Consider the following 23,240-nt stretch of genomic DNA (forward strand, 5'->3'; position numbering starts at 1 on the left):
CCTTAATACTATATATTCCTACATTTGTCTCTCATAAATCTCTTAATTTTACTTCCCAATATTCATATGTCATTTACTTCTAGGCACATAAATTTCCAAGGAAATAACAAGATTTAGCTACACATATTTTTAATCAACTCTCACATATTTTTGCATTGCTGTTTTGTATTATTTTTCCCTCTTCTGTTCTTTTCAGACGAGCAAGAACTATGTACTCTTTTTCAAGGTTGATCTTGATAGATCCATTCCAAATCATCATTGTCTTTATGTCCAACATGAAAAAAAGTAAGTACATCATTCATATTTCTTAATAATGTTTTTTCTCTATTGCTGCTTACTCTCTAATTAAATTTTGAAACTTTATTAGCCAAATAGAAGTGTGTGTGTGTGTGTGGGGGGGGGGGGGACAAAATGGAAAATAAAACTGGATAGTTTCTCAGACCATGGAAACATTAAATGATTGACTATTTTGACACCTCACCAATAAGATAATATTCGAAATGTGTAGGTTCAGGATTGGCAAGCAACTCAAGAAACAATTTAATGTGTTGTGGGAGTCTAAGTCAAAAATCTGTTCCCAACTCCTTCCTTCATCTTTGTCCTGGAAATTATAGTGAAGTCTTTAAGGATTGAATAGTATGTCAATATTAGTATGTTCACTATCTGGTCCTTATCAAAAAATTATTTTGTAGTTCAGTAATTCACAGAATCAATTAATGATTAGTTGTCAGCTCCATAGTTTCCACATGATCCCAGAGACAAGATCTCTTGACTGTTGACTCATGAATTTGTCTTACACCAAAACAAACAACCAGAAGAATTTGCTTCAAATCACTAGACAGAAGTACTGTTAGATCAAAAAATGGCTTGTTACAGCCTTACATCTTGCAAGTCTTTAAAGGGCATTATTTTATCATACCATATTTTCTGCAAGAAATCAGTTACCCTTCTCCCCTTTTGTTTCTCTTGTGCTTTTATTCCTGTTAAAATTAAGTTGGTTACTTTTTTAAAGTATTCCATGTTTAGAATTAGGGATACATTTTCTAAAAGTCTTAGTATTAAATGCCAGATAGTACAATATTTAAGTTCTGAACACTTGGTTCAAAATTGCTGCATAAGTATGGTTTCTGTAGTTTTCTAATAAATTTCAGTTGCAATTTGCTATGAATACAAAATAAGAGTAAGATGTTTTGGGTAACAAATATCACCATGTAGATATAAAAGTAGACTGCAAAAATTTTTAATTAAAACTTTTTTTTCATGTTTTGATTTTCTAACCTCATTAACTGAATAATAAAAGACTATCAGAAAGCATTTTTTTGCAAATATATTATTTATGTTTAATGCTTTATTAATTGCAGTTATATTTACCCCCAAATCAATGCTTTTCTTACTAATTGAGTTATCATTATATCTAGATGTTATCACTAAATGCTATGTACTGCTTCTTTGATTTTTCTGAGTTTCCACCGTATGTGTCATATTTGTTTGTCTATAATGAATATTTCATATATGATTTCTTTTCTCATACCGTCTGTGCTCAACTATTCTTAATGTTAATATTTCCTCTTTCATTAATTTTTTAATGTTATTCTATGTAACTGAGAGGATTTCCTTCTGTAAGACCTTCTGAAAATGTATGGATATTATAGATACAGGTTTTCAGTTTTACTCTGAGCTTTAAAAATTATTTGAATATTTTTTTCAATTAGATCCTTGCATTAAGGCAATCACAATGAAATGTGCTTTAATTTCTAGTCTATCCTTAAAACTAGTTACAGGTCTTATATGACAGGCTGGGTAATTGTTTCTCAGGAATATATTGTAGATTGTGGCAATTTTTCTTTAACACTAATTCCTTCTTGTAGACCTTCCACCTGTGTTTTTTAGTTCAGGCATTTAATCAATTATCTGTATGGACATGAATCTTAAAATCTATGGCGGCAACACAAGAAGGAATATCAAAAATGACTCAATAATCAAATGATCTTCTTTTCCTCTGCAGGTATTATAATAGATATGTAATATCAGAATTGTGTTAGTTAAAATGCTCAAAAAATCAGAATAGAATTTATTTTTAAAAACAAAAATACTCTATTGAAAGGGGAAATGTCTTGGTTAACATTGGTTGAACACATACTGTGTGAGATAGGATACCATATATGAAATATTCAATATAGGAATAAAAGCTGTTGCAGAAACTCAGAGCAATTAAAACAGTTCAAATAGAAATTAGTGATAACCCAATCAGTGACAATGATTTCAAGTAAATGTGGGTGTGATTATTGAAATGTATTAAAATGTACTGATGATGCATCAATGTCTTTCATCATTTTCCTTTGTTTATTTGCTATATGTAGACTTTGTGTACCAAAGCAAGATGTCAATGGAATTCTGGAGGCTGACAGTGTTCCTGCCATTGAACTTTCTCTACTCTCAACACTACAATGTTCCTCATACATAACATGGTAATTACCTTCTCTTTTATTCTCTCTCAAAGTCATTCTTGGCATTGAACTAATAATTATCTTACTAAGAAAATATTTTCCGATTAAATGAGGTTTTGCTGAGGAAGGTGTTTATTTAATTGAATCAACATCCATATATTACCAGGACTTGTATTATTGATTTATATTATATATTGAATATATTACATATTTATATATTGAATAATTATATCATTGATCAGTAATGTAAGATAGATGAAAGGCAAAGTCTACTAGAGATGGATTTGATCTTAAAACATAGGTTGTAATTTAATATTGTAAAACATTTGGTCTGATGCTCTACTGTTTATGCCAACTTACGTCCTAATAAGGATGATAATGAAGATAATTGAGATACTAATTAAGGATATAGTTAAGACTTATTGTAAACTTTGGAAACATAGTCTACCTATTTATCTTTACTTCAAACTATTTATTGATATTTATTTCTTTATTGCCCACAGGGGGCTAAACATAGAGGGGACAAACAAGGACATACAAAAGGATTAAATCGAGTACATCGACTCCAGTGCATAACTGGTACTTATTTAATCAACCCTGAAAGGATGAAAGGCAAAGTCAGCCTCGGCAGAATTTGAACTCTGAATGTAACGGCAGACAAAATACCGCTAAGCATTTCACCCGGCGTGCTAACGATTCTGCTAGCTCGCCACCCTGATTTATTAGTAATAGTAATAATATTAACAATAGTAACAACAGCTGTAATGATAATAAAAAAAAAAACTTTAAATTTCGGCACAAGGCCAGTAATTTCAGGAGAGTGGGTAAGTCGATTACATTGACCCCCAGCATTCAACTGGTACCTATTTTATCAACCTTGAAAGGATGAAAGGCAAAATTGATCTCAGTGGAATTTGAACTCAGAATAAAACGATGGATGAAATGCCAATTAGCATTTTGCCCAGTGTGCTAGTGATTCTGCCAGCTCACCACTTATGTTTTAATAATAATAATAATAATAATAATAATAATAATTTTTATTTATGTGCCCTTTTAAAGCCTAGCCAAGCTCATGGGCCTGGTTTCCTGGTTTCTATGGCGTATGGGTTCCCCACCAGCTCAACAGGACGCCAGTCCATCGCAGCTTTACTCAAGAAACAGGAAGAAAGAGTGAGAGAAAGTTGGGGTGAAAGAGTACAACAGGGGCCGCCACCACCCCCTGCCGGAACTTCTTGGAGCTTTAGGTGTTTTCGCTCAATAAACACACACGACGCCTGGTCTGGGAATTGAAACTGTGATCCTCCGACTGCGAGTCCGCTTCCCTAACCACTGGGCCATTGCGCCTCCACAATAATGATAATAGCAGTAAAAAATATAAATTTCTATCATAGGCATAAAGGTTGAAATATCTTAGATAAGGTGAAATAAGAATTTTTGATATTCATGTATTTCCTAAAGTAAAGTTTCTTCTAGGAATTTGAATTAAGATTCATATTGTAGCTGTTCTTACATAGACGTAATTATATTGATATTGTCATTAAAAGACATACTCTTTTACTCTTTTACTTGTTTCAGTCATTTGACTGTGGCCATTCTGGAGCACCGCCTTAGTCGAGCAAATCGACCCCAGGACTTATTCTTTGCAAACCTAGTACTTATTCTATTGGTCTCTTTTGCCGAACTGCTAAGTTACAGGGATGTAAACACACCAGCATCAGTTGTCAAGCGATGTTCGGGGGACAAACACAGACACACAAACATATACACACATATATACATATATACGACAGGCTTCTTTCAGTTTTCCGTCTACCAAATCCACTCACAAGGCTTTGGTCGGCCCGAGGCTATAGTAGAAGACACTTGCTCAAGGTGCTACGCAGTGGGAATGAACCCAGAACTATGTGGTTGGTAAGCAAGCTACTTACCACGCCTACATGTTTAATTTTTTCTACATTGATTTATCAATTCTATCTTATCAATAAAATCATCTCAGTAAAAATTTTTAAAATGTTGAAAACTGTCTGAATAGAAATTCCTGGACATGTAAACAATAAAAAGCAACGAATAAGGACATAATAATGTCTGTGGAATTAAATAGTTCTTGGAATATATAAGCATGAATCTAAATGTAAAGTCAAAGGGAAATTTCCACTTATTTCCCACATCTGTGAACTGAAAAAAAATTGTTTCTATAAAGTTCCATGAAATAGCAAATAAAAACATGTTCAGCTAGAACTGTAGCCTTGATGATATAGGGAGGATGGTAAAGTATCAGTCCTTTAATAAGGATAATGTTTTCTCACATTAGTCCTCTGACTCAAATTTTAGGGGACAGTATTGTTGATTAAGTTGACAACAACACTCGGTTTCCTATTTTGTCAATTGTGAATGGATCAAAGACAAAAATCTATCTTGGTGGCATTTAAAATTGGAATGTAGAGGGGTGTAACTAAATACTGCAAGGCTTTTGTCTGAAGCTCTACTAATTCTGACATTGAAACAAGGAAAGAAATGTTGTACAGTGAAATATAGTCAACTTATAAAAGAATAAAGCTGATCTTCGTGGAATTTTAGCTCAGAATATAAGATTAGACTAGTGCTCTACTGTGAAGGTATGTGGCTTAGTGGTTAGGGTATTCAGTTCACGATTGTAAGGTCATGAGTTCAATTCCTGGTGATGCATTGTGTCCTTGAGCAAGACATTTTATTTCACGTTACACCAATCCACTCTGCTAGTAAAAATGAGTTGTACCTGTATTTCAAAAGGGCCAGCCTTGTCACATTCTGTGTCATGCTAAATTTCTCTGAGAATTATGTTAAGGGTACACATGTTTGTGGAGTGCTCAGCCAATTGCACATTAATGTCACAAGCTAGCTGTTCTGTTGATTGGATCAGCTGGAACCCTCGTCATCATAACTGATGGAGTGCCAGTGCTGTACTGATTTGCTTCGCTGCAACATAACAATATCATAAAAACAATGACGTGTTCATTCTGAATTTATTTTCTTTCAATTTTTCCATTTGTTTTCTTTTATTTTACCAGCTTACAAAGTAACCAAGATCATCTCATTTTCTCCACTGTTGATGGTTATTTACAACGAATTCCCTGGAAAGACAGGTCTCTTGAGTATGTTGACAAAATTAACATCCCTTCCATATCCATGTCTACAGATCTCCAACATTGCCGAGGTGAGATGGCTGCTAGGTCTAACGCAAACTGTGAGTGTCGAATATATTAACTGGTGCCATGTTACTCTTTCTCTCATTGCTAACCTCTCACTTTTGTCACTGCTGTTAAATTCAGTTTTATATCCAACTCCTTTACTGAAATTCTTTGAAATATTTTCTCTTCAAGTGAATTTTTCTAATTGAGTTATTACAGTACTACGCCCTGATCAGGCTAGTCATTTGGCCTTTACCCTTTCCATCTACATTATATTCAGATTGGCACGTTACAGGATTATCGTCAGATTCATGCACATATGTATATACATGTTCTCTTATGTTCTTTTATCTATTTGTATAACTTGGTTCAAACATGATCTAAAGTTTTTTTTCATTTGTATCAAACATATATACAGCTATGCAATGAATGACTGGATCAGGGCAATCATGTATACTACCTCATATGTGCTTGACTTCATAACTTAGAAATAGTTTTGGACAAAGCTGGTGCAGTTATACGTGTTGCTAAGATTGCTGAAATGATAAATGTGGTGTATTGCCTTAGGATATATTTATGCTTGCATTATGACAATGTACTTACCTACCTCTGCTTTAGAGATACCATCCACTTCAAGTGTGTGTATGTGTGAATACAACTACACATATGACTGTGACTTTGTATCACTTTGTGTATTCTACTGGTCTTATAATTACTAAGTGATGTGTGTGTATATATCTTGTTGGCATGGGTTTGACAGTTTAACAGGATCTGATGGATTGAAGGGATGCGTATGGTTTCTATGGTTCGATGCCCTTCCTAATGTCAACCACTTTACAACATTTACTGTGTGTTTTTTTGTTTCTTACTACCAGTATTCGTAAGGTTGTCATGTTATTTGCAAGATTACAAACCCTGAGGGGAGCAGCTTTATGTCAGGAGATGATGCATTAGAGCAGGGGTTTTCAAACTGTGGTCCGTGGACCACAGGGGGTCCGCAAGGAAAAGACAGGGGATCCGCAAGGAAAAGACAGGGGATCCGCAAGGAAAAGACAGGGGATCCGCAAGGAAAAGACAGGGGGTCCGTGGACAGCAAATACTTTTTATGGGCAATTTGATTTTATATGTTTTTTAATCAAAATCTTTTAATTGACAATAAACCTATTTGTTAAATACTGTTAAATAAATAAATGTAAAAATATATGTTATTTTAAGCAAATATTTATGTATAAATTTTATAAGTGTTTATAAGGGGGTCCCTAAGGTAAAGCCTGAAATATAAAGGGGTCTCCAAGTCAAAAAGTTTGAAAAACCCTGCATTAGAGTATAAGAAGGGGCTAGAGCAGAAAAGTTTTTTGCTGCAGAGGAGCTACATGGCAAGTTACATATTTAGAAGAGAGGTAAGAGTGATTAGGTGGATCTGGAAAGAGATAAAAATAGTAGTGATGAGGTATCTAGGTGGACCCTTAAGATACAAGGTGAGTTGAAAGGAGTGGGGACAGAAGAACCAAGAGTATGGGTGGATAGAGATTGCAGGATTATATGAGGAAGTGAGAGAAAGGGAATAAGAGGAGGGGAGGGAGGTGACAGCTGTAAAGATTGAGTAGAGTTGAAAGGTTAATAAGAGACGAGGGATGACCAGTGTTACATAAGTTAGGGAGGTAGGGGTGAGTAGAAAATGACTGACAGTGCAGAAAAGAAGGGGAGGAGAGCAGCGGAATAGTAATGATGATGTAGTTGTTGTTGGCACTCCGTCGCTTACGACGTCGAGGGTTCCAGTTGATCTGATCAACAGAACAGCCTGCTCGTGAAATTAACGTGCAAGTGGCTGAGCACTCCACAGACAGGTGTACCCTCAACGTAGTTCTCAGGGATATTCAGCGTGACACAGTGTGACAAGGCTAACCCTTTGAATTACAGGCACAACAGAAACAGGAAGTAAGAGTGAGAGAAAGTTGTGGTGGAAGAGTACAGCAGGGTTCATCACCATCCCCTGCCGGAGCCTCGTGGAGCTTTAGGTGTTTTTGCTCAATAAAGACTCACAACGCCCGGTCTGGGAATCGAAACCGCGATCCTATGACCGCGAGTCCGCTGCCCTAACCACTGGGCCATTGCACCTCCAAGATGATGTAGTAACCAGGGTAAAATGATATGTGGTTTGATAGATTGCAAGAGTTGGGGTGGATGGAGAGGCAGGCATAGTTCATGGAGTGAGAGACAGTATGGTGGAGGAGGAGGAGGAGAAGTAATATGGTGGTTCAGTGGAGTGGTGGTGGAGATCAGGGTAAAGTGGAGAGTGTGTGTGTGCAGAGAACAGCATTAATGGATAAAGGATGGATAACAAGTGAAATGGTTCTGAGTTGCATGAAATAGATGGTACCAAGGAAGATCTGTGGTTAGAGAGATGATGGGTAGTGGACACGAAACCAAACTGCATCTCATCTAGGTGAACTCTCATGAATCAATTGTGCTGTGACTCTTCCTGTAACCTCATAACCTGTTCCAGTTGTTTGATTTCCCTAAAACTTCTTCCTTCTAAGGCATCTCCTTTTCTTTGGTAGCAGTTAATGGTGATACTACTACACCAGTCATTGGGTATGACTTTTGCTTGTATAACTTAACTATCCAGATGGTAACCATGCATCCTACCTCATACACACATACACAGTCATTTAGAGAAATAGTTTGATGAAATTTCATCAAACAATTTCTCTGTCATTTGTGACTTTATACACTCCTTATTGTTTTCTCTTGTATTGTATTATATATTGTATCTTCTACTATAACCTCAGGCTGACCAAAGTCTTGTGAGTAGATTTGGTAGACGGAAACTGAAAGAAACCTATTGTGTGTATATATATGTGTGTGTGTTTGTTCCCCACCACCACTTGACTACTGGTATTGGTGTGTTTACATCCCTGTAGATTAGCAGTTCGACAAAAGAGACTGATAGAATAATTACCAGGCTTAAACAGAATAAGCCCTGAGATTGATTTGTTCAACTGAAAAAACCCTTCAAGGTGGTGTCCTGGCATGGCTGCAGTCTAATGACTGGAACAAGCTAAAGATAAAAGTAAAAGATACCCCAACATTGTCTGTGTTGAGGCGGCATAATTTTTTTCTGACTATATAAACTGATGTTATAAATGAAACTGATCAAAAATAGCAAGTTGCTAACAACATTATATGATTGGATGTTGACCAAGTGATGTCTTATTAGATATTTATATATCTTTGTAGAATTCTATCTTATATGCACACATGCATACACACACACAAACACACACACACACACACACACACACCTATGACATATTCATACTGGTTATATGCCAGTGTGAGAAATCAATATGTACATATATATGGCTCATTATTGTGAAGAATTCTCTCTCTTCTCCAAAACTGTTAGGCACCAATTGAGTTTATAATAATACTTTTCACTTCTCCAAAGTAATAAATTATCTTTGTTGTTATAATATAATCCTCAGATATTTTAGCATGAGTCACAATCACAACTGTTACAATGTTATTCTAACATATTCTAACAACTCTAACCAATATTATTCTAACATAAATATTGCAATATTCCCCTTGGAAGGTGGTGAGCTGACAGAAATGTTAGCATGCCAGGCGAAATGCTTTAGCAGTATTTCTTCTGTCTTTATGTTCTGAGTTCAAATTCTGCTGAGGTTGACTTTGCCTTTCATCCTTTCGGAGTCGATAAATTAAGTACCAGTTGCGTACTGGGGTTGATCTAATCAGTTGCCCCCCCTCCCCCCAAATTTCAGGCTTTGTGCCTCTGTTGAAAAGAAATTCCCCTTGGAAGATTATTTAAAGAGTAGTGGATTTAATAAATCATTTGGTTTAATGCAAGACTTTTAGGTCTTTTAGTAAAGTCAACTCTGTTGCAAACATTCAGAGCAGGTCTTTGGCCTAACTCCTTCCATCTCTCCCTCCCTTCCAATCATTGCATAAAGGTCTCATGAGTGCTGCCCTTCTTCTTCTGAAAGATACTAAAAGGTTTACTGCGTGATTGATTAGGAAGAGAATCAGCCTAGACAAAACAGAGTTTGGATTTATTCAGGATGGGGGGGGCCACTGATGCTGTCTTACTAATTAGACAACCGTAAGAGAAATTATTAGCTAGGAGTAAACTACTGTATCAAGCTTTTGTCAATCTGAAGAAGGCTTTTGATAGGCTACATTGAATGGATTGTATGAGTTAGTAAGCTATGTACAGACTGCTATCAGCAAAGGAAGAATTAATGAGTTAAGTGAGGAATTTTACATGCAGGTTAGTGTATAAGAGGGCTCAGTTCTCAGCTGCCTCCTGTATATCATTGTTCTCTAAGCCATAATAGAAGTTTAAGACCAGTCTGTGGGAACACTTGTAAGCTGATGACCTAGTTCTCATTGACGAATCAGTCAAAGGTTCAGAAAAGAAATTCCAAACTTGGAAGCGAAATCTAGAATCAAGAGGCCTCAAAGCAAACCTGGCAAAGATTAAAGTTTTAGTAAGTGGGGAAAGAAGACAATTCTGTCATTGGGAAAGTAGCCATACATGGAATAGGTGGGAATTCCAAAAGGTGCACCCATTGTAAACTATAGGTGCATAAACGATGTAGTGGGATAACAGAGAGGCTGATGGGAAAAGTAGACTTCATAGATTAACAGGATTAGCTAATTGTAAGAAAATGTGCAGGATAAATCCTTCCAAATGCTTGCCAAATTCTGTAGAAGTAGTTAATAACTTGTTTGCTTTGTAATCTAGTTTGCAGTGGACGTAGATGTTCTAAAAACAGTTGCCAGAGTAAGAATGGAATGGAAAAAGTTCAGAAAGCTGTTGATTCCAGTATATCTAATACTTACTTCATCTAACCTGAAGCAATGAAAAGCAAAATAAACCTACAAAGATTAGAACTCTGAATATAGAGTGATGGTTATACTTTCTGAAAACCATTTTTGAGATGTTACTTTTTTGTCTGTGCACTGAGCAGCAAAGTCCTCCCTATTGCAAACTCATCTCAGACCAGTTTCACACTGAGCCAACCATCTACTTATTTAGTCCACTGAGAACAGCACCAACAATAATAAAACAACATCAGTTGTAATAACAATAAAAGTTACTAGCATAAAAATAATAAAAGATTACAGGTACACCTCTGTATGGGTGTATGTTATGGGAACATTGTGATCCTGAAAATTTTGCCATGACATGGAATTCTGTAATGTAAAACCAAGTTTTCCATTAATTTTCATGATACATGGGAGTTAATAAACATGGAAGTCATCGGAAAAATGTTTTATGGTATAGAATTCCACAATTTGGCAATATTTTTGAGAATGTAAGGTTTCTCATATGAGATATGCTTGGACTTTCTGTTTGGTGTGAACCTTTTTGTAAACAGGAGTGTTTTGGTTGATTGATTGAATTTTAGTATATTACTGGAGTTTTGGTTTTATATTGAAACTAATTCCTAAAACATTTTAATCTGTAAACGTTGTCAAAAGTACTTTTAAATGTACATAATAGCAAACACTTTTTACTGTTGACTTGAGATGATACTATATCATCTTATCACCAAATTACTTTTAGAACAAACTTCTAATTTTCTTAAGTTTTGACAGACATTCTCTAGAACAATACTCTGTGCAAAACCAAAAATATGGCACTCTAGTCATACTACCAACTCAAACTTCTAACTTGTTGTCTCTTGAGGTCTCTGGGTGAGACTTGGAGTCAAATTGTACAAATGCAATTTGTACAATTTGATAATAATAAACAATATAGCTCATATTCTATATATGATCTTGTCCTTGTAACCTATATTCTGAAAACCTTTGGTGTTTTTTTTTTAAACCCTATAGGACTAAAAACTGTGTTGAACAATAACATCACAATGCCTGCCCTCAGTGACTATAATAATGATAATGAGTGTAAATCTAAAGAATTTAGGTTTTTTTTTTTTGCATTTAGTGAGAGAATATTTAGTTTGTAATCTGCTAATGGTAGAAAATATATTTGGAATATAAAGAAAAAAAAATGATATGCAAGCAAAAGAAAAAAACAAATGATTGTCTATTGAAAAACTAACAAGTGAAACCAAAAACAACTTGGTACTAATATTGTAAAATAAGCCACTTGTACTGTAGTTGCTTTCGTAGTTTTAGTCTGGTGGGGATTAAGCATGTAGCTTAAGTATCAACTGTGAACTTTGCTTTTATGGTCTGTTGTTATCTTATGATCTGTGTGTATGTATAAGTGTTTATCTCCGTTTCTCTTTCATGACCTCTTCTAAATTGTCACATTGAATTTACTGTTTGTTGTTCATTCATTAGACTAGATTAGTTCATTCATTTATTTATTCACTACTTGTATTTTGCCATTTTGCATCAATTATTCCTTGATTCTTAAATAAAACAATTATCTCAAATGTCACATGTTTTTTTCCACCGCACAAATATTTACACCTCTTTCATTTATTGTTTCTTCCCCTCAAATACTCTTAATTATATCCTATTAGTTTTGGTTCTTTGTGTGTATTGTATACATCCTGCCCTCTCTCTCTCTATCACACACACACGCACACTGATCAATACTAAATATATACGTGTAAACAATTTGAGTTGGAAAAACACCAGCAAGACCACAGATGGAGATCAAGTTTCCAATATTGTAAACAGACATCTGCATTTTAATTTAGGAGTAGAAAGTTGCAGGTTGTACATACAATTCCTCAGTTTACACAGCATTATGTTTGTACAGTTTCATTTCAGCTCTAAGAGAGAACAAGAAATAATTCTTTTTGGGAATGTGTGTGTGTGTGTGTTAGCTGAGCTGTTTGGAGATCTGCATTTAACTGTTAGAAGTAAACTTTTTTGTAAATAGGTGAAATAACATGCAGGCTGTAGATTGAAGATCAGTGATTTAATATTTCAAAAATACACACTATGAATATGAACATCATATTTGTAATGTCAGATAGATTGATATACGTAGCTTGTGTGTGAGAGAAATTGAATGACAGGAAGACCTGGGCTGAGGTGGTGAGGCAAGACCTTCGTAGGTAGGCCCAGGAAGACCTGGGCTGAGGTGGTGAGGCAAGACCTTCGTACATTGGGCCTCACCAAGGCGATGACTACTGACTGAGACCTTTGGAAATGTGCTGTGCGTGAGAAGACCCGGCAAGCCAAGTAAGATCGTTGCCAGTGCCCCTGGACTGGCTCTTGTGCGGGTGGCACATAAGATGCACCATTTTGAGCGTGGCCGTTGCCAGTACCGCCTGACTGGCTTCCGTAGGATTTTCGAGCGAGATCGTTGCCAGTGCCCCTGGACTGGCTTGTGCGGGTGGCACATAAAAGACACCATTTTGAGCGTGGCCGTTGCCAGTATCGCCTGACTGGCCTTTGTGCAGGTAACACGTAAAAGCACCTACTACACTCTCTGAGTGGTTGACGTTAGGAAGGGCATCCAGCTGTAGAAACTCTGCCAAATTTAGATTGGAGCCTGGTGTTGCCATCCGGTTTCACCAGTCCTCAGTCAAGTCGTCCAACCCATGCTAGCATGGAAAGTGGACGTTAAACGATGATGATGATGATGATGATGATGTGTGCACATATGGTCTACAAGATTATTGGGTAATAGAGACAAGGCAGGTAACTAGATATTAATACGTATATTAATTATATGTTTATAGTATGTTTATAGCATTACACTTTTAATTGCAGCTACCTGTTTACTATAAAACTCTTTTTAATTCTATTGTGTATATAACTTAATTTTTTCTTCATATTTCAGATATTCAATTTTAAATTAAATTGAATTCATATGCCATTTATATAATTTTTCTTTCTCATTTTTTCTACATTTTATGTCTATGTCATCTCAGGTACATCATCCATATCCTAAACACTTTAGAACCACCACTACTTTTATATCTTCCCCTTGAGTAAAACATTCTATAGAAATCTATGTATATGTAAACCTATTTGGATGATTACTTTGACTTAAATCACAAATTAATGAGAATATTGTAATTTCAGGTCTCTTTAAAGCTTTTCTTTAGCCCTAGTATACATGTTGCTTACACTCTTAATCTGCACCAAATAACTATGTTTACATGCATATTTATATGTGACATTCAGACACTTATGTGGATGAAATACTGAGCTATCTGTTCTTTTGCTAGAATACTAGCTTTCACCCTCTTAATTTCATTCCTTTAATTCCACATTGTTTCTTTCATATTCAACACTACCCAATTACCCTTCTAATCTGATTCCAATACCTTAATTACGATTTGATTTCTGTTGCAGCTTCCCGTTCCACAGACCGAGACAGCTATGTGACACAGTTTGATTACAGCCCCTTTCTAAGAGGTTACAGCCTGGTGCTAAACACAGGGAAAGCAGCATTTGCTTTTGATAATGTAAGTGAAGGCATGAATGAACTAAGAGACATGAACAATAATTACAGAGGCGGGAGTGATATTTTTGTGTGATGGGTGGGTACCTCAGTATGAAAGTAGTTCTGAGTCAGTGCTTAGATGTAAAAATAATAATATTGTGTATAATGCTCAGGTTCACTATAACTCATCACCTATAGGTTATAGGTGCACTATAAGTGCACCTATAACCTATAGTTATAGGTACACTATAACTATGTACAGTACATAGAATTATGTACAAGAGTCAGGAAAGTGAACAGTGAATGAGTTCTGATATACATGTGTGCATGCATATGGAGTGGGGCATATCAGGTGTAGTGTTGGCGAATTTCAGGAAGCATGGAGGTTTTAAAAGATGCAATGTTTCAGCAACTAACAACTGATGCTGGTAGTTTGTTCCATGCTTCTGCAACTCTGAGTGTGAAAAAATGTTTCCGAAAGTCATGGGAGCGGTGCTGTTTTCTGACTTTGTAGGCATACTCATGTGTGTTAGACACACGGAGCTGAAAAAGGTGCTCAAGGTGGTTGTTGGAATGATTGTTAATAATTTTGTGGGTGTTTACCAAGTCAGATGCTGGAGCTTCAATGTATCTATGCCCAATGTATCTATTCTGTCAGTACTTTGGTGTAATAGCAGTTCTTCATCAGTACTTTGGTATGATAGTAGTTATCAGGAAACATAATTAATGATTGCTTTCATCTACATGAATAATATCTTTTAGGAAATGCAGGAGTATTATAATTTCCAAATTGTGACACCCATGCCTAAATTTCCCTGTTTTCTAAAATTGCTTGAGTGAATTCTTTAAAACACAATGGAGAAGGTACTATATATATGATATCTGTGTTGCTAATAGTAAATACAGAAGTTGAGTAAGACCCTTATGTATTTGATCGCAAGCCTCATTGAACCAACTCTGACTGGTTTATGATTCCCATTTGGATTTTTTTGTCATGTAGATTACTGGTACCTGTCAGAAAAGAATTGGTATTAAAATTCCTCTTTTCCTTACGTCTGCCATTCTGAAATATAAATCTATATTTAGGTAAAGCATTTGGTGGAAAAGCTAGCCAATTGGAAAACATTCTTATCTAATTTGGTGTGTCACTGTTTTTGTATGTATTCTAGGTTGTCAGTGCTACTTATTCCTCAAATTAAAACCAATTCTTTCCTGAAATGGAATTAACATAGTTCTACTTCTTATTTTTAGGTTTTCAAATTATAAGTGAATGATAAACAAATCTTCCTCTAGCTAGAACACTTTTCTATTACAGGAAGCATTTCCTGCAAAAGAGTTTGAACTTAGTACTCTAAGTTATTGAAATATTTCAAAATTCCAAAGTACTGCTATGGCTTACAACAGTGAATTTTATTAACCTGTGGTCCCTACTTTCAGCTGTGCTATTGACAGTTATTTTAGCTGTGTTAACAACTGTTGATGACTATATGTACTACTACTTCTTGGCTGGTTGTCCAGTATCCTATTGGTTTGACCATTTCTATTTTCCATTTCTATCAGATGGATCGCATAGTTACCAGTAAGGACACACGGTAGTGGTATGAATAATGATGCATAGTAGTAATGAGTAATCATTTGCAATTCTACCTCTGTCTTTTATATTTTACACGTTACCTGTATATGTCTAATTATTATCATTAATGTATGAATTACCAATTTTTTTTTTTATATACTTATCAGCGAGGAATCTTAGCCAAAGAATTAACAGATGCTGTTTGTGTTGCTATCAATCATCGTTATCAATTAATTGCATATGGATGCTATAGGTAAGTTATGTTTTATTTCCCCTGGTTTCATGTGCTGCACTAGCAAATAGATCCATCTGGGTTCTAAAGAATGTACATACACTGCCACATTGATCTTTGTGTTTTCAAAATCTCTTAGATATCTGCTACTGCACATGTCCATTGTAATTGCAGTCATATGTTCATTCTTCCATCCACTGACCCACTCATTTATTCAGTCATTTATTCCCTCATTCACTCTTTTCAAGTCATTCATTTATCCAATCACTCATTCATTATCCACTCATGCAATCTTTCATTTAGTCACACATCTGCTTGCCTCTCCACTCATCCATCTGCTTAATCACTCACTCATCTGCTTAATCACTCACTCATCTGCTTAATCACTCACTCATTACTTCCTTCATTTATTCACTCACTCATTCCTTTGTTTAGATTTTCTTTAAAAAAAAAATGATGTAAGAAAAAAAAAAAAACAACCCACATAAAACCAGACTTTAAAATGTCTTGTCTTATGCCACATGTTTGTGTGTGGAACTTCTGACTAGTTCTCATGTTACTCAGATACGGCTACTGGTGGCTAAAGAAATGTGGCTGCTTGTTTAAAGATACTCTCCAACTGTCCCACCTCTAATACCACTACAACTATCACTGCCATTTCGTAATCTGCTAACAGTGTGATACATATTATCCATGGGCTCAATGCAGTGATTGAAGCAGGAGTTAAAATTAATGGCTTTAATGTCAGTTGTCTAGCACTTAAGTCATTTATCTACAATATTCTGTATATATTCACTAAGTTATAGTGGCACAAGTGAAAACTTCATCATTATGCAGGATAAGCCAGCTTGCTGACATCCATTTGTCTTCAAGTTGTACTCAAAAGATGATTTGAACTGGGCACTGCAAACTAATGAACCACCAACCTCATAGTGCTGCAACTATTTATAGTAGTGATTTGTTTACAAGCATTGTGAACTGGGCTATTTGATATTTGTCCTGTCTATGAATATTATGGATACAACACAATGTTGGTTATTAGATATGAACTTCTAACCTGTCAACTGGTTGTCCTGTATGCCATCTCTGTGTTCATTCATGTTTTGTAGTTGAAAAGTTGGAATATTCTGAACTAGTGTAAGTTGTGTTTATTTCCATAAATAAATACAGCAGTTGCTGCTGGTGATGGTGATTCAGCTGATGTTAAGATGTGTAGTTATGATCTTGTTTCTCAAATCCAAACAAAAGAGGGGTTGTTGTCTATGAGAGTAGAATACGTTTCTAAAGTAATGTTAGCACAATTTTCAGAAAATCTCTCACAATAGTTGTGTCAAGAATACTTGTGCTGTGACTCTTGCTATGCAGTAACATAAAAAGTAGTCACAAATTTGATAGTTCATCTTTTGTAGACAACAAATGTCAGTAGCACAAGAAAATAATTAAGACCCAATATCTTTCAACCATTACCAAACCAGATTAGCTGGAATTTCCTGAAATCTTTTGGCAACAAAAGTATCATTTTGAAAAGTAGCCAGATTGGAAATTTCATTTCATTTACTTACTTATTATTCTCTCTACTTCTTCAGTTCATTGGAAAAGTTGTTATATTCATATAATTTATGTTATGTAGGAGCAATTCATTGTAGTTACTGATAGAATTGCAGCTGCACATCGGGAAATAACCAACTTAGTGATAACAAAACTAGACCAAATAGTTAAATTTTTACATTCATTACAACTGATGATTGCAGCATTGGTCTGTATAAGAGGATCAAGTGTGTGTATGTGTACGGGTGTACATCTGTCTCTCTCTCTCTCTCTCTCTCTCTCTCTCTCTCTCTCTCTCTCTCTCTCTCTCTCTCTCTCTCTCTCTCTCTCTCTCTCTCTCTCTCTCTCTCTCTCTCTCTCTCTTCTCTCTCTCTCTCTCTCTCTCTCTCTCTCTCTGTATGTATATATATAAAGTTGTTAAATCCAGGAAATGTTCTCCTTCTCTCTCCATCTTTTCTGATGATGAGTTTGAATTTGTAATATCAAGCACTTCTATTCCCTTCCTTCTCTTGAGTGGAAGCCTATTAATTACCCTCTTTGTTTTCACTTAGTCTCTTGTGTTTTTATTTTTGTCATTTATTGTGTGTGCACGTGCATGTACACACACATGCACACATACATGATTTTCTTGAAAATAGAACCTATACTTGTGTCAGTAAGTTGAATGTATGTCCATATTTGCAAAAGCTAACATAGAGAAATAAAGTATTATAAATCCAATATTATAATATTAATGAAATGATATAAATCATTAATTCATCATCCGGGTAGAGGTAGGGGTCCACCAAGGTTCCGTCCTCAGCCCCCTCTTATTTATCATAGTCCTCCAGGCAATCACAGAGGAGTTCAAGACAGGTTGCCCCTGGGAGCTCCTCTATGCTGATGACCTTGCCCTAATTGCGGAGTCACTATCAGAACTAGAGGAGAAGTTTCAGGTGTGGAAGCAAGGTCTAGAATTGAAGGGCCTTAGAGTCAACCTAGCTAAAACCAAAATCCTAATAAGTAGGAAGGTAGATAAAACACAAACCCCTTCAGGTAGATGGCCCTGCTCAGTATGTAGAAAAGGAGTAGGTAGTAACTCTATAAGATGTACCCGGTGCAAGCTATGGACACATAAGAGGTGCAGCAACATCAAAGGCAGGTTAACTAGCAAGTTAGTTTTTGTTTGTGGCAGATGTTCAGGTGCAATAAAGACTGCAAACAAACAGGAAACAACTTCTATCTCATTCCAGGGTGAAAAACTAGAGGTAGTCGATAGCTTCCGCTATCTGGGCGACCAAGTTAGTAGTGGGGGTGGGTGCGCTGAAAGTGTAGCTGCTAGAATAAGAATAGCCTGGGCAAAGTTTAGAGAGCTCTTACCCCTGCTGGCGACAAAGGGACTCTCACTCAGAGTAAAAGGCAGACTGTATGACGCATGCGTACGAACAACCATGCTACATGGCAGTGAAACATGGGCTGTAACTGCTGAGGACATACGTAAGCTCGCAAGGAATGAAGCCAGTATGCTCCGTTGGATGTGTAATGTCAATGTGAATACCCGTCAGAGTGTAAGTATCTTGAGAGAAAAGCTGAACATTAGAAGCATCAGTTGTGGCGTGCAAGAGAGACGATTGCGCTGGTATGGACATGTGGTGAGAATGGAGGAGGATAGCTGCGTGAAAAAGTGCCACACCCTAACAGTTGAGGGAACCCGTGGAAGAGGTAGGCCCAGGAAGACCTGGGCTGAGGTGGTGAGGCAAGACCTTCATACATTGGGCCTCACCGAGGCGATGACTACTGACCGAGACCTTTGGAAATGTGCTGTGCGTGAGAAGACCCGGCAAGCCAAGTAAGATCGTTGCCAGTGCCCCTGGACTGGTTCTTGTGCGGGTGGCACATGAGATGCACCATTTTGAGCGTGGCCGTTGCCAGTACCCGCCTGACTGGCTCCTGTAGGATTTTCGAGCGAGATCGTTGCCAGTGCCCCTGGACTGGCTTGTGCGGGTGGCACATAAAAGACACCATTTCGAGCGTGGCCGTTTTCGTGCGGGTGACACGTAAAAGCACCCACTACACTCTCTGAGTGGTTGGCGTTAGGAAGGGCATCCAGCTGTAGAAACTCTGCCAAATCAGACTGGAGCCTGGTGTTGCCATCCGGTTTCACCAGTCCTCAGTCAAATCGTCCAACCCATGCTAGCATGGAAAGCGGACGTTAAACGATGATGATGATGATCGTCACCGTTTAACATCCGCTTTCCATGCTAGCATGGGTTGCACGATTTGACTGAGGACTGGTGAACCAGATGGCTACCCCAGGCTCCAATCTAATTTGGCAGAGTTTCTACAGCTGGATGCCCTTCCTAACGCCAACATTAGTTATGATAATACAGGTGTAACGCCAACATTAGTTATGATAATACAGGTGTAATGCCAACATTAATTATGATTATACAGGTGTAACGCCAACATTAATTACGATAATACAGGTGTAAGGCCAGATATTTAACTGACTGCAATAATTGACTGGTTCTTATATTGTTGACTCTGGAGTAATGAAAGATAAAGTAAGCTCTTTAGAAATTGAGTTTAAAACATGAAAGGAATCAGCAAAATGCAGCAAAACCTAGAATCGATGGATTTTAAACTAAGCAAATGCCAAAGTTTTAATAAACTGGAAAAATGACTAGATTCTATTGCCATTTGGGAAGTGGTCATACTCAATATCGAGAAAAGTGGTAGGTATGAATAACATGATGTACTTAGTTAAATATTATAATTCAACTGTCTAATGCCTTTAATAATAATTATTATATCTAAGATTAGTATAATGTCATAACTTTTGGGAGAGTGGGGTAAAATCAACCAAAGCTGTTACTTGACTTGTATTTACATTAACAATACTCTGATGAAAGGTGGTCAGTTTTGGTGGTACTTGAATTTAGAAAATAAAGAGACATAACAAAATACAACAAGATAGCTTGTCCAGATCATTATTAATTCAGCCATCCATTCAATGTCAAAAATGATATCGGTTTTAAACTCTTTCATTGTCCCTTAGAAAAATTCACTAATTTTCTGGGCTTGGTCCGTTTAACCCGTTTACTGCAGAACTCAGATATAGCCACTCAAAATTTCATTACTCTTAACTGCAGAAAGTTTTATATATATATTAGCCCCTCTTTTGTTGAGGAATATCATGTTTGAAACTACTTTTTGTTGAGATATGTCAAGTTTATTGAGGTAGTGTAACTTGCAGTAAATACCAATTCTATTTTTTGGTAGATATTAAACATCATTACTGGAATGACCATGAAATTTATTTTCACATTTGAAAGGTTAATATGGAGGTCATAGAGATAGTTGTTGAGATGTGAAAATATTTGGTGTAGTCACTTACATGCTAGTCACTCACATGCTAGTCACTCACATAGTCAATCAGCAGGGTATAGGTATTGATCATTCCCATTAACTAGCATAGTCATACCGATATCAACTCTTACAAAAGGTAAAGATGTCCAAGAAAACAGTAACTGCAAGGGCATCAAGCTGATGAACTGAGTTGTGAAAGTAAGAGAGAGGATTTATCATTCTTAAGTAGGAAGACAAACTAGCTTAGATGCAGTTGGTGTTTGTATTAGGATGGTGTACTACTGATGTTCATTTCTTAGTGGGACAACTACTGGAGAGATTCTGTAGTCTGGTAGTCACTAACAAATCTTGTTGTTGATGAATTGCTTGTGATAGCTGTGCAAGCCATGTAGAGAAATGATTTTGGCAAGGTGAGCTTTAGCAATGATTTCAACAAGGAATAGTGTGCTGGTAGGTGTTCATCAGGGTTTGGTTCTCAGCCCTTATGGTTTATTCTTGTTCTGCAGGCTATAACAGAAGCTACTTGGGAATTTCTGTGTGCTAGTGATTTAATTTTCATAGCTGGATCTTTTGAAGAATCAGTGTCGAAATTCCAAATATAAAAGCAAAGCCTAGAGTTGAAAGATCTTAAAGTAGACCCTGCAACAAAGATAATAGCATTATTTAGTATGAAAAAAGACAATAGTTTGTTGCCATCTGTGAAGTGGCTCTGCTTGATATGCAAGAAAGGAGTAAATAGGAATGTCATATGGTGCATTCAACTATGGGTGTATAAGACACACAATGGCACCATAGATTGACAGAGAAGATAGACTCCACATGTAGCAGATTCATAGGAGTAACTAAAATAAGAACACCAATAAAATATATTTTTGCAAATGCTAGAAAAACTCTCTAGAAGTAGTTAATAGCTTCCTATATGTAGGTGATCTAATTAACTATGGAGGAGTGTATTTTGAAAGCATACTAGCTAGAATAAGAATTGGATAGAAAAAGTTCACAGCTAATTAGGATTGAATTACAATTTAAAAAATTTAGGCCAAAAGTCAAAAATTAAGTACTGGCATGAAGTCAACATTTATAAATAAGAACCTCTACTGGAAAGAAAGGGATTTTCTCTCTGAGTGAAAAGTAGATTATATGATGGTTTTTTGCAAAGTATAATGTTTCATAGTTGTATTGAATGCAGATGAAAAACAATGGCTGGAACGAAATGAGGTGAACGTGCTCTACTGGATGTGTAAGGTTATCATGCTTGAAAGATGGAGTCCATATGAGCTGAGAGAAAAATAGGGTATAAAAGGAATCAGTTAGAGTGCAAGAGAGAAATCTGAGCTGGTAGGGATATGTGATGCATATTGAAAATGACACCCGAGTAAAGAAGTGCTATGCAACCTAAGTGGAAGTAACCTGCAGGAGAAGGAGGGCCAGAAAGACATGGAAAAAAGATGGTGGAAGCTGATCTTGAGGTTGAACCTCATGAAAGAGTTGACAAAAAGTCACTATGAGTGGCAAGATACAGAATTTAAGATCCCATCACTCAAAACATGGAAAAATTAGAATTAAAATGATGACTAATGTGGTCAGCTTTAACCCTTTAGCATTCAGATTGCTCAGTCAAATGTAATGATTATTTACTCACATTGTTTTGAATTAATCATGCTTTATCTTGTAGATTTGAGATTTCAATGTGATGGAATTGTCTATTTTTAGAATGATACTATAGGGTAGGTATGAGAGGTCAGATCTGGCCAGTTTGAGCAGAAAACAGGTAGAATATTTGGGCCAGATATGGCTGATTTAAATGCCAAAGAGCTAAACATAGCACTAGTGTAAGATTTGAGGATGGCTGTTAAGTGTCGGAATGATACTAGAGACAATGGTTGCTGACAACTGTGGACTTGAAGAGATTGCAGTGATTAACAAGTTAATTCATACTTACAGTAGACATTACGTAAATTTACATTAGCGGGCAAAAGAACTGTTAGAAAATAACTTGCTACATAAATTCATCTCCTCTCTTTTCTTCATATTTTGATTTCAAGACTAGACTTTTGGTTATCGTGACAATTGTACTTAGTTGTTTTTAGAAAGCAATGAGTTAAGAATTGACTGGTATTATAAATTAAGGTCTTGAAATTTGGCACAAAATACAATTTGAGAAATTTATGCTAATAGGTCAAACGGTAAATTCTGGCATGAAGTCAACATTTATAAATTAGCTTGCACAAAATTTTTGGGGAAAATTAACTTCAACAGTTTTGTAACAGAATAGCTTATTGATCAGCAGTGATTGATAAAAAGAGAACAATTTTTTTGTTTCTATCTCTTTCAGCAAAGACTCTTCAAAAAATATCTGGCAGTGAGGCTTATTTGGGTATTGAGATGTTTGTGAGACTTTTGAGAGAGAAATAATTTCAATATTATAAATTGGGATGAATATTTCAGTTATTTTTTTCCCTCTCATTCTGTATGTTATAAATTGTTGAGTTGTTTTTGAGGTATTAAACAAAAAAAT

At 36.2% G+C, this 23,240-nt stretch overlaps 1 protein-coding gene across 2 annotated transcripts in view; it reads left to right on the top strand.

Annotated features, from left to right (window-relative positions):
- LOC106874539 (guanine nucleotide exchange factor subunit RIC1) overlaps positions 1–23,240 on the top strand; it is a 247,478-nt gene that overhangs the window by 40,633 nt on the left and 183,605 nt on the right. Inside the window, exons 3-7 of one of the 2 annotated variants that reach the window (XM_014922306.3) lie at positions 197–285; positions 2,361–2,468; positions 5,495–5,670; positions 13,931–14,043; positions 15,762–15,847. In XM_014922306.3, coding sequence (XP_014777792.1) covers positions 197–285; positions 2,361–2,468; positions 5,495–5,670; positions 13,931–14,043; positions 15,762–15,847 — 572 coding nt within the window. The remainder of the gene's footprint in view (positions 1–196; positions 286–2,360; positions 2,469–5,494; positions 5,671–13,930; positions 14,044–15,761; positions 15,848–23,240) is intronic. The other variant, XM_014922307.3, reaches the window with a different exon arrangement.

Source organism: Octopus bimaculoides, chromosome 10 (assembly GCF_046866305.1).
Source record: "Octopus bimaculoides isolate indiv1 chromosome 10, ASM4686630v1, whole genome shotgun sequence".
In the NCBI taxonomy this organism is placed as follows: Eukaryota; Metazoa; Mollusca; class Cephalopoda; order Octopoda; family Octopodidae; genus Octopus; species Octopus bimaculoides.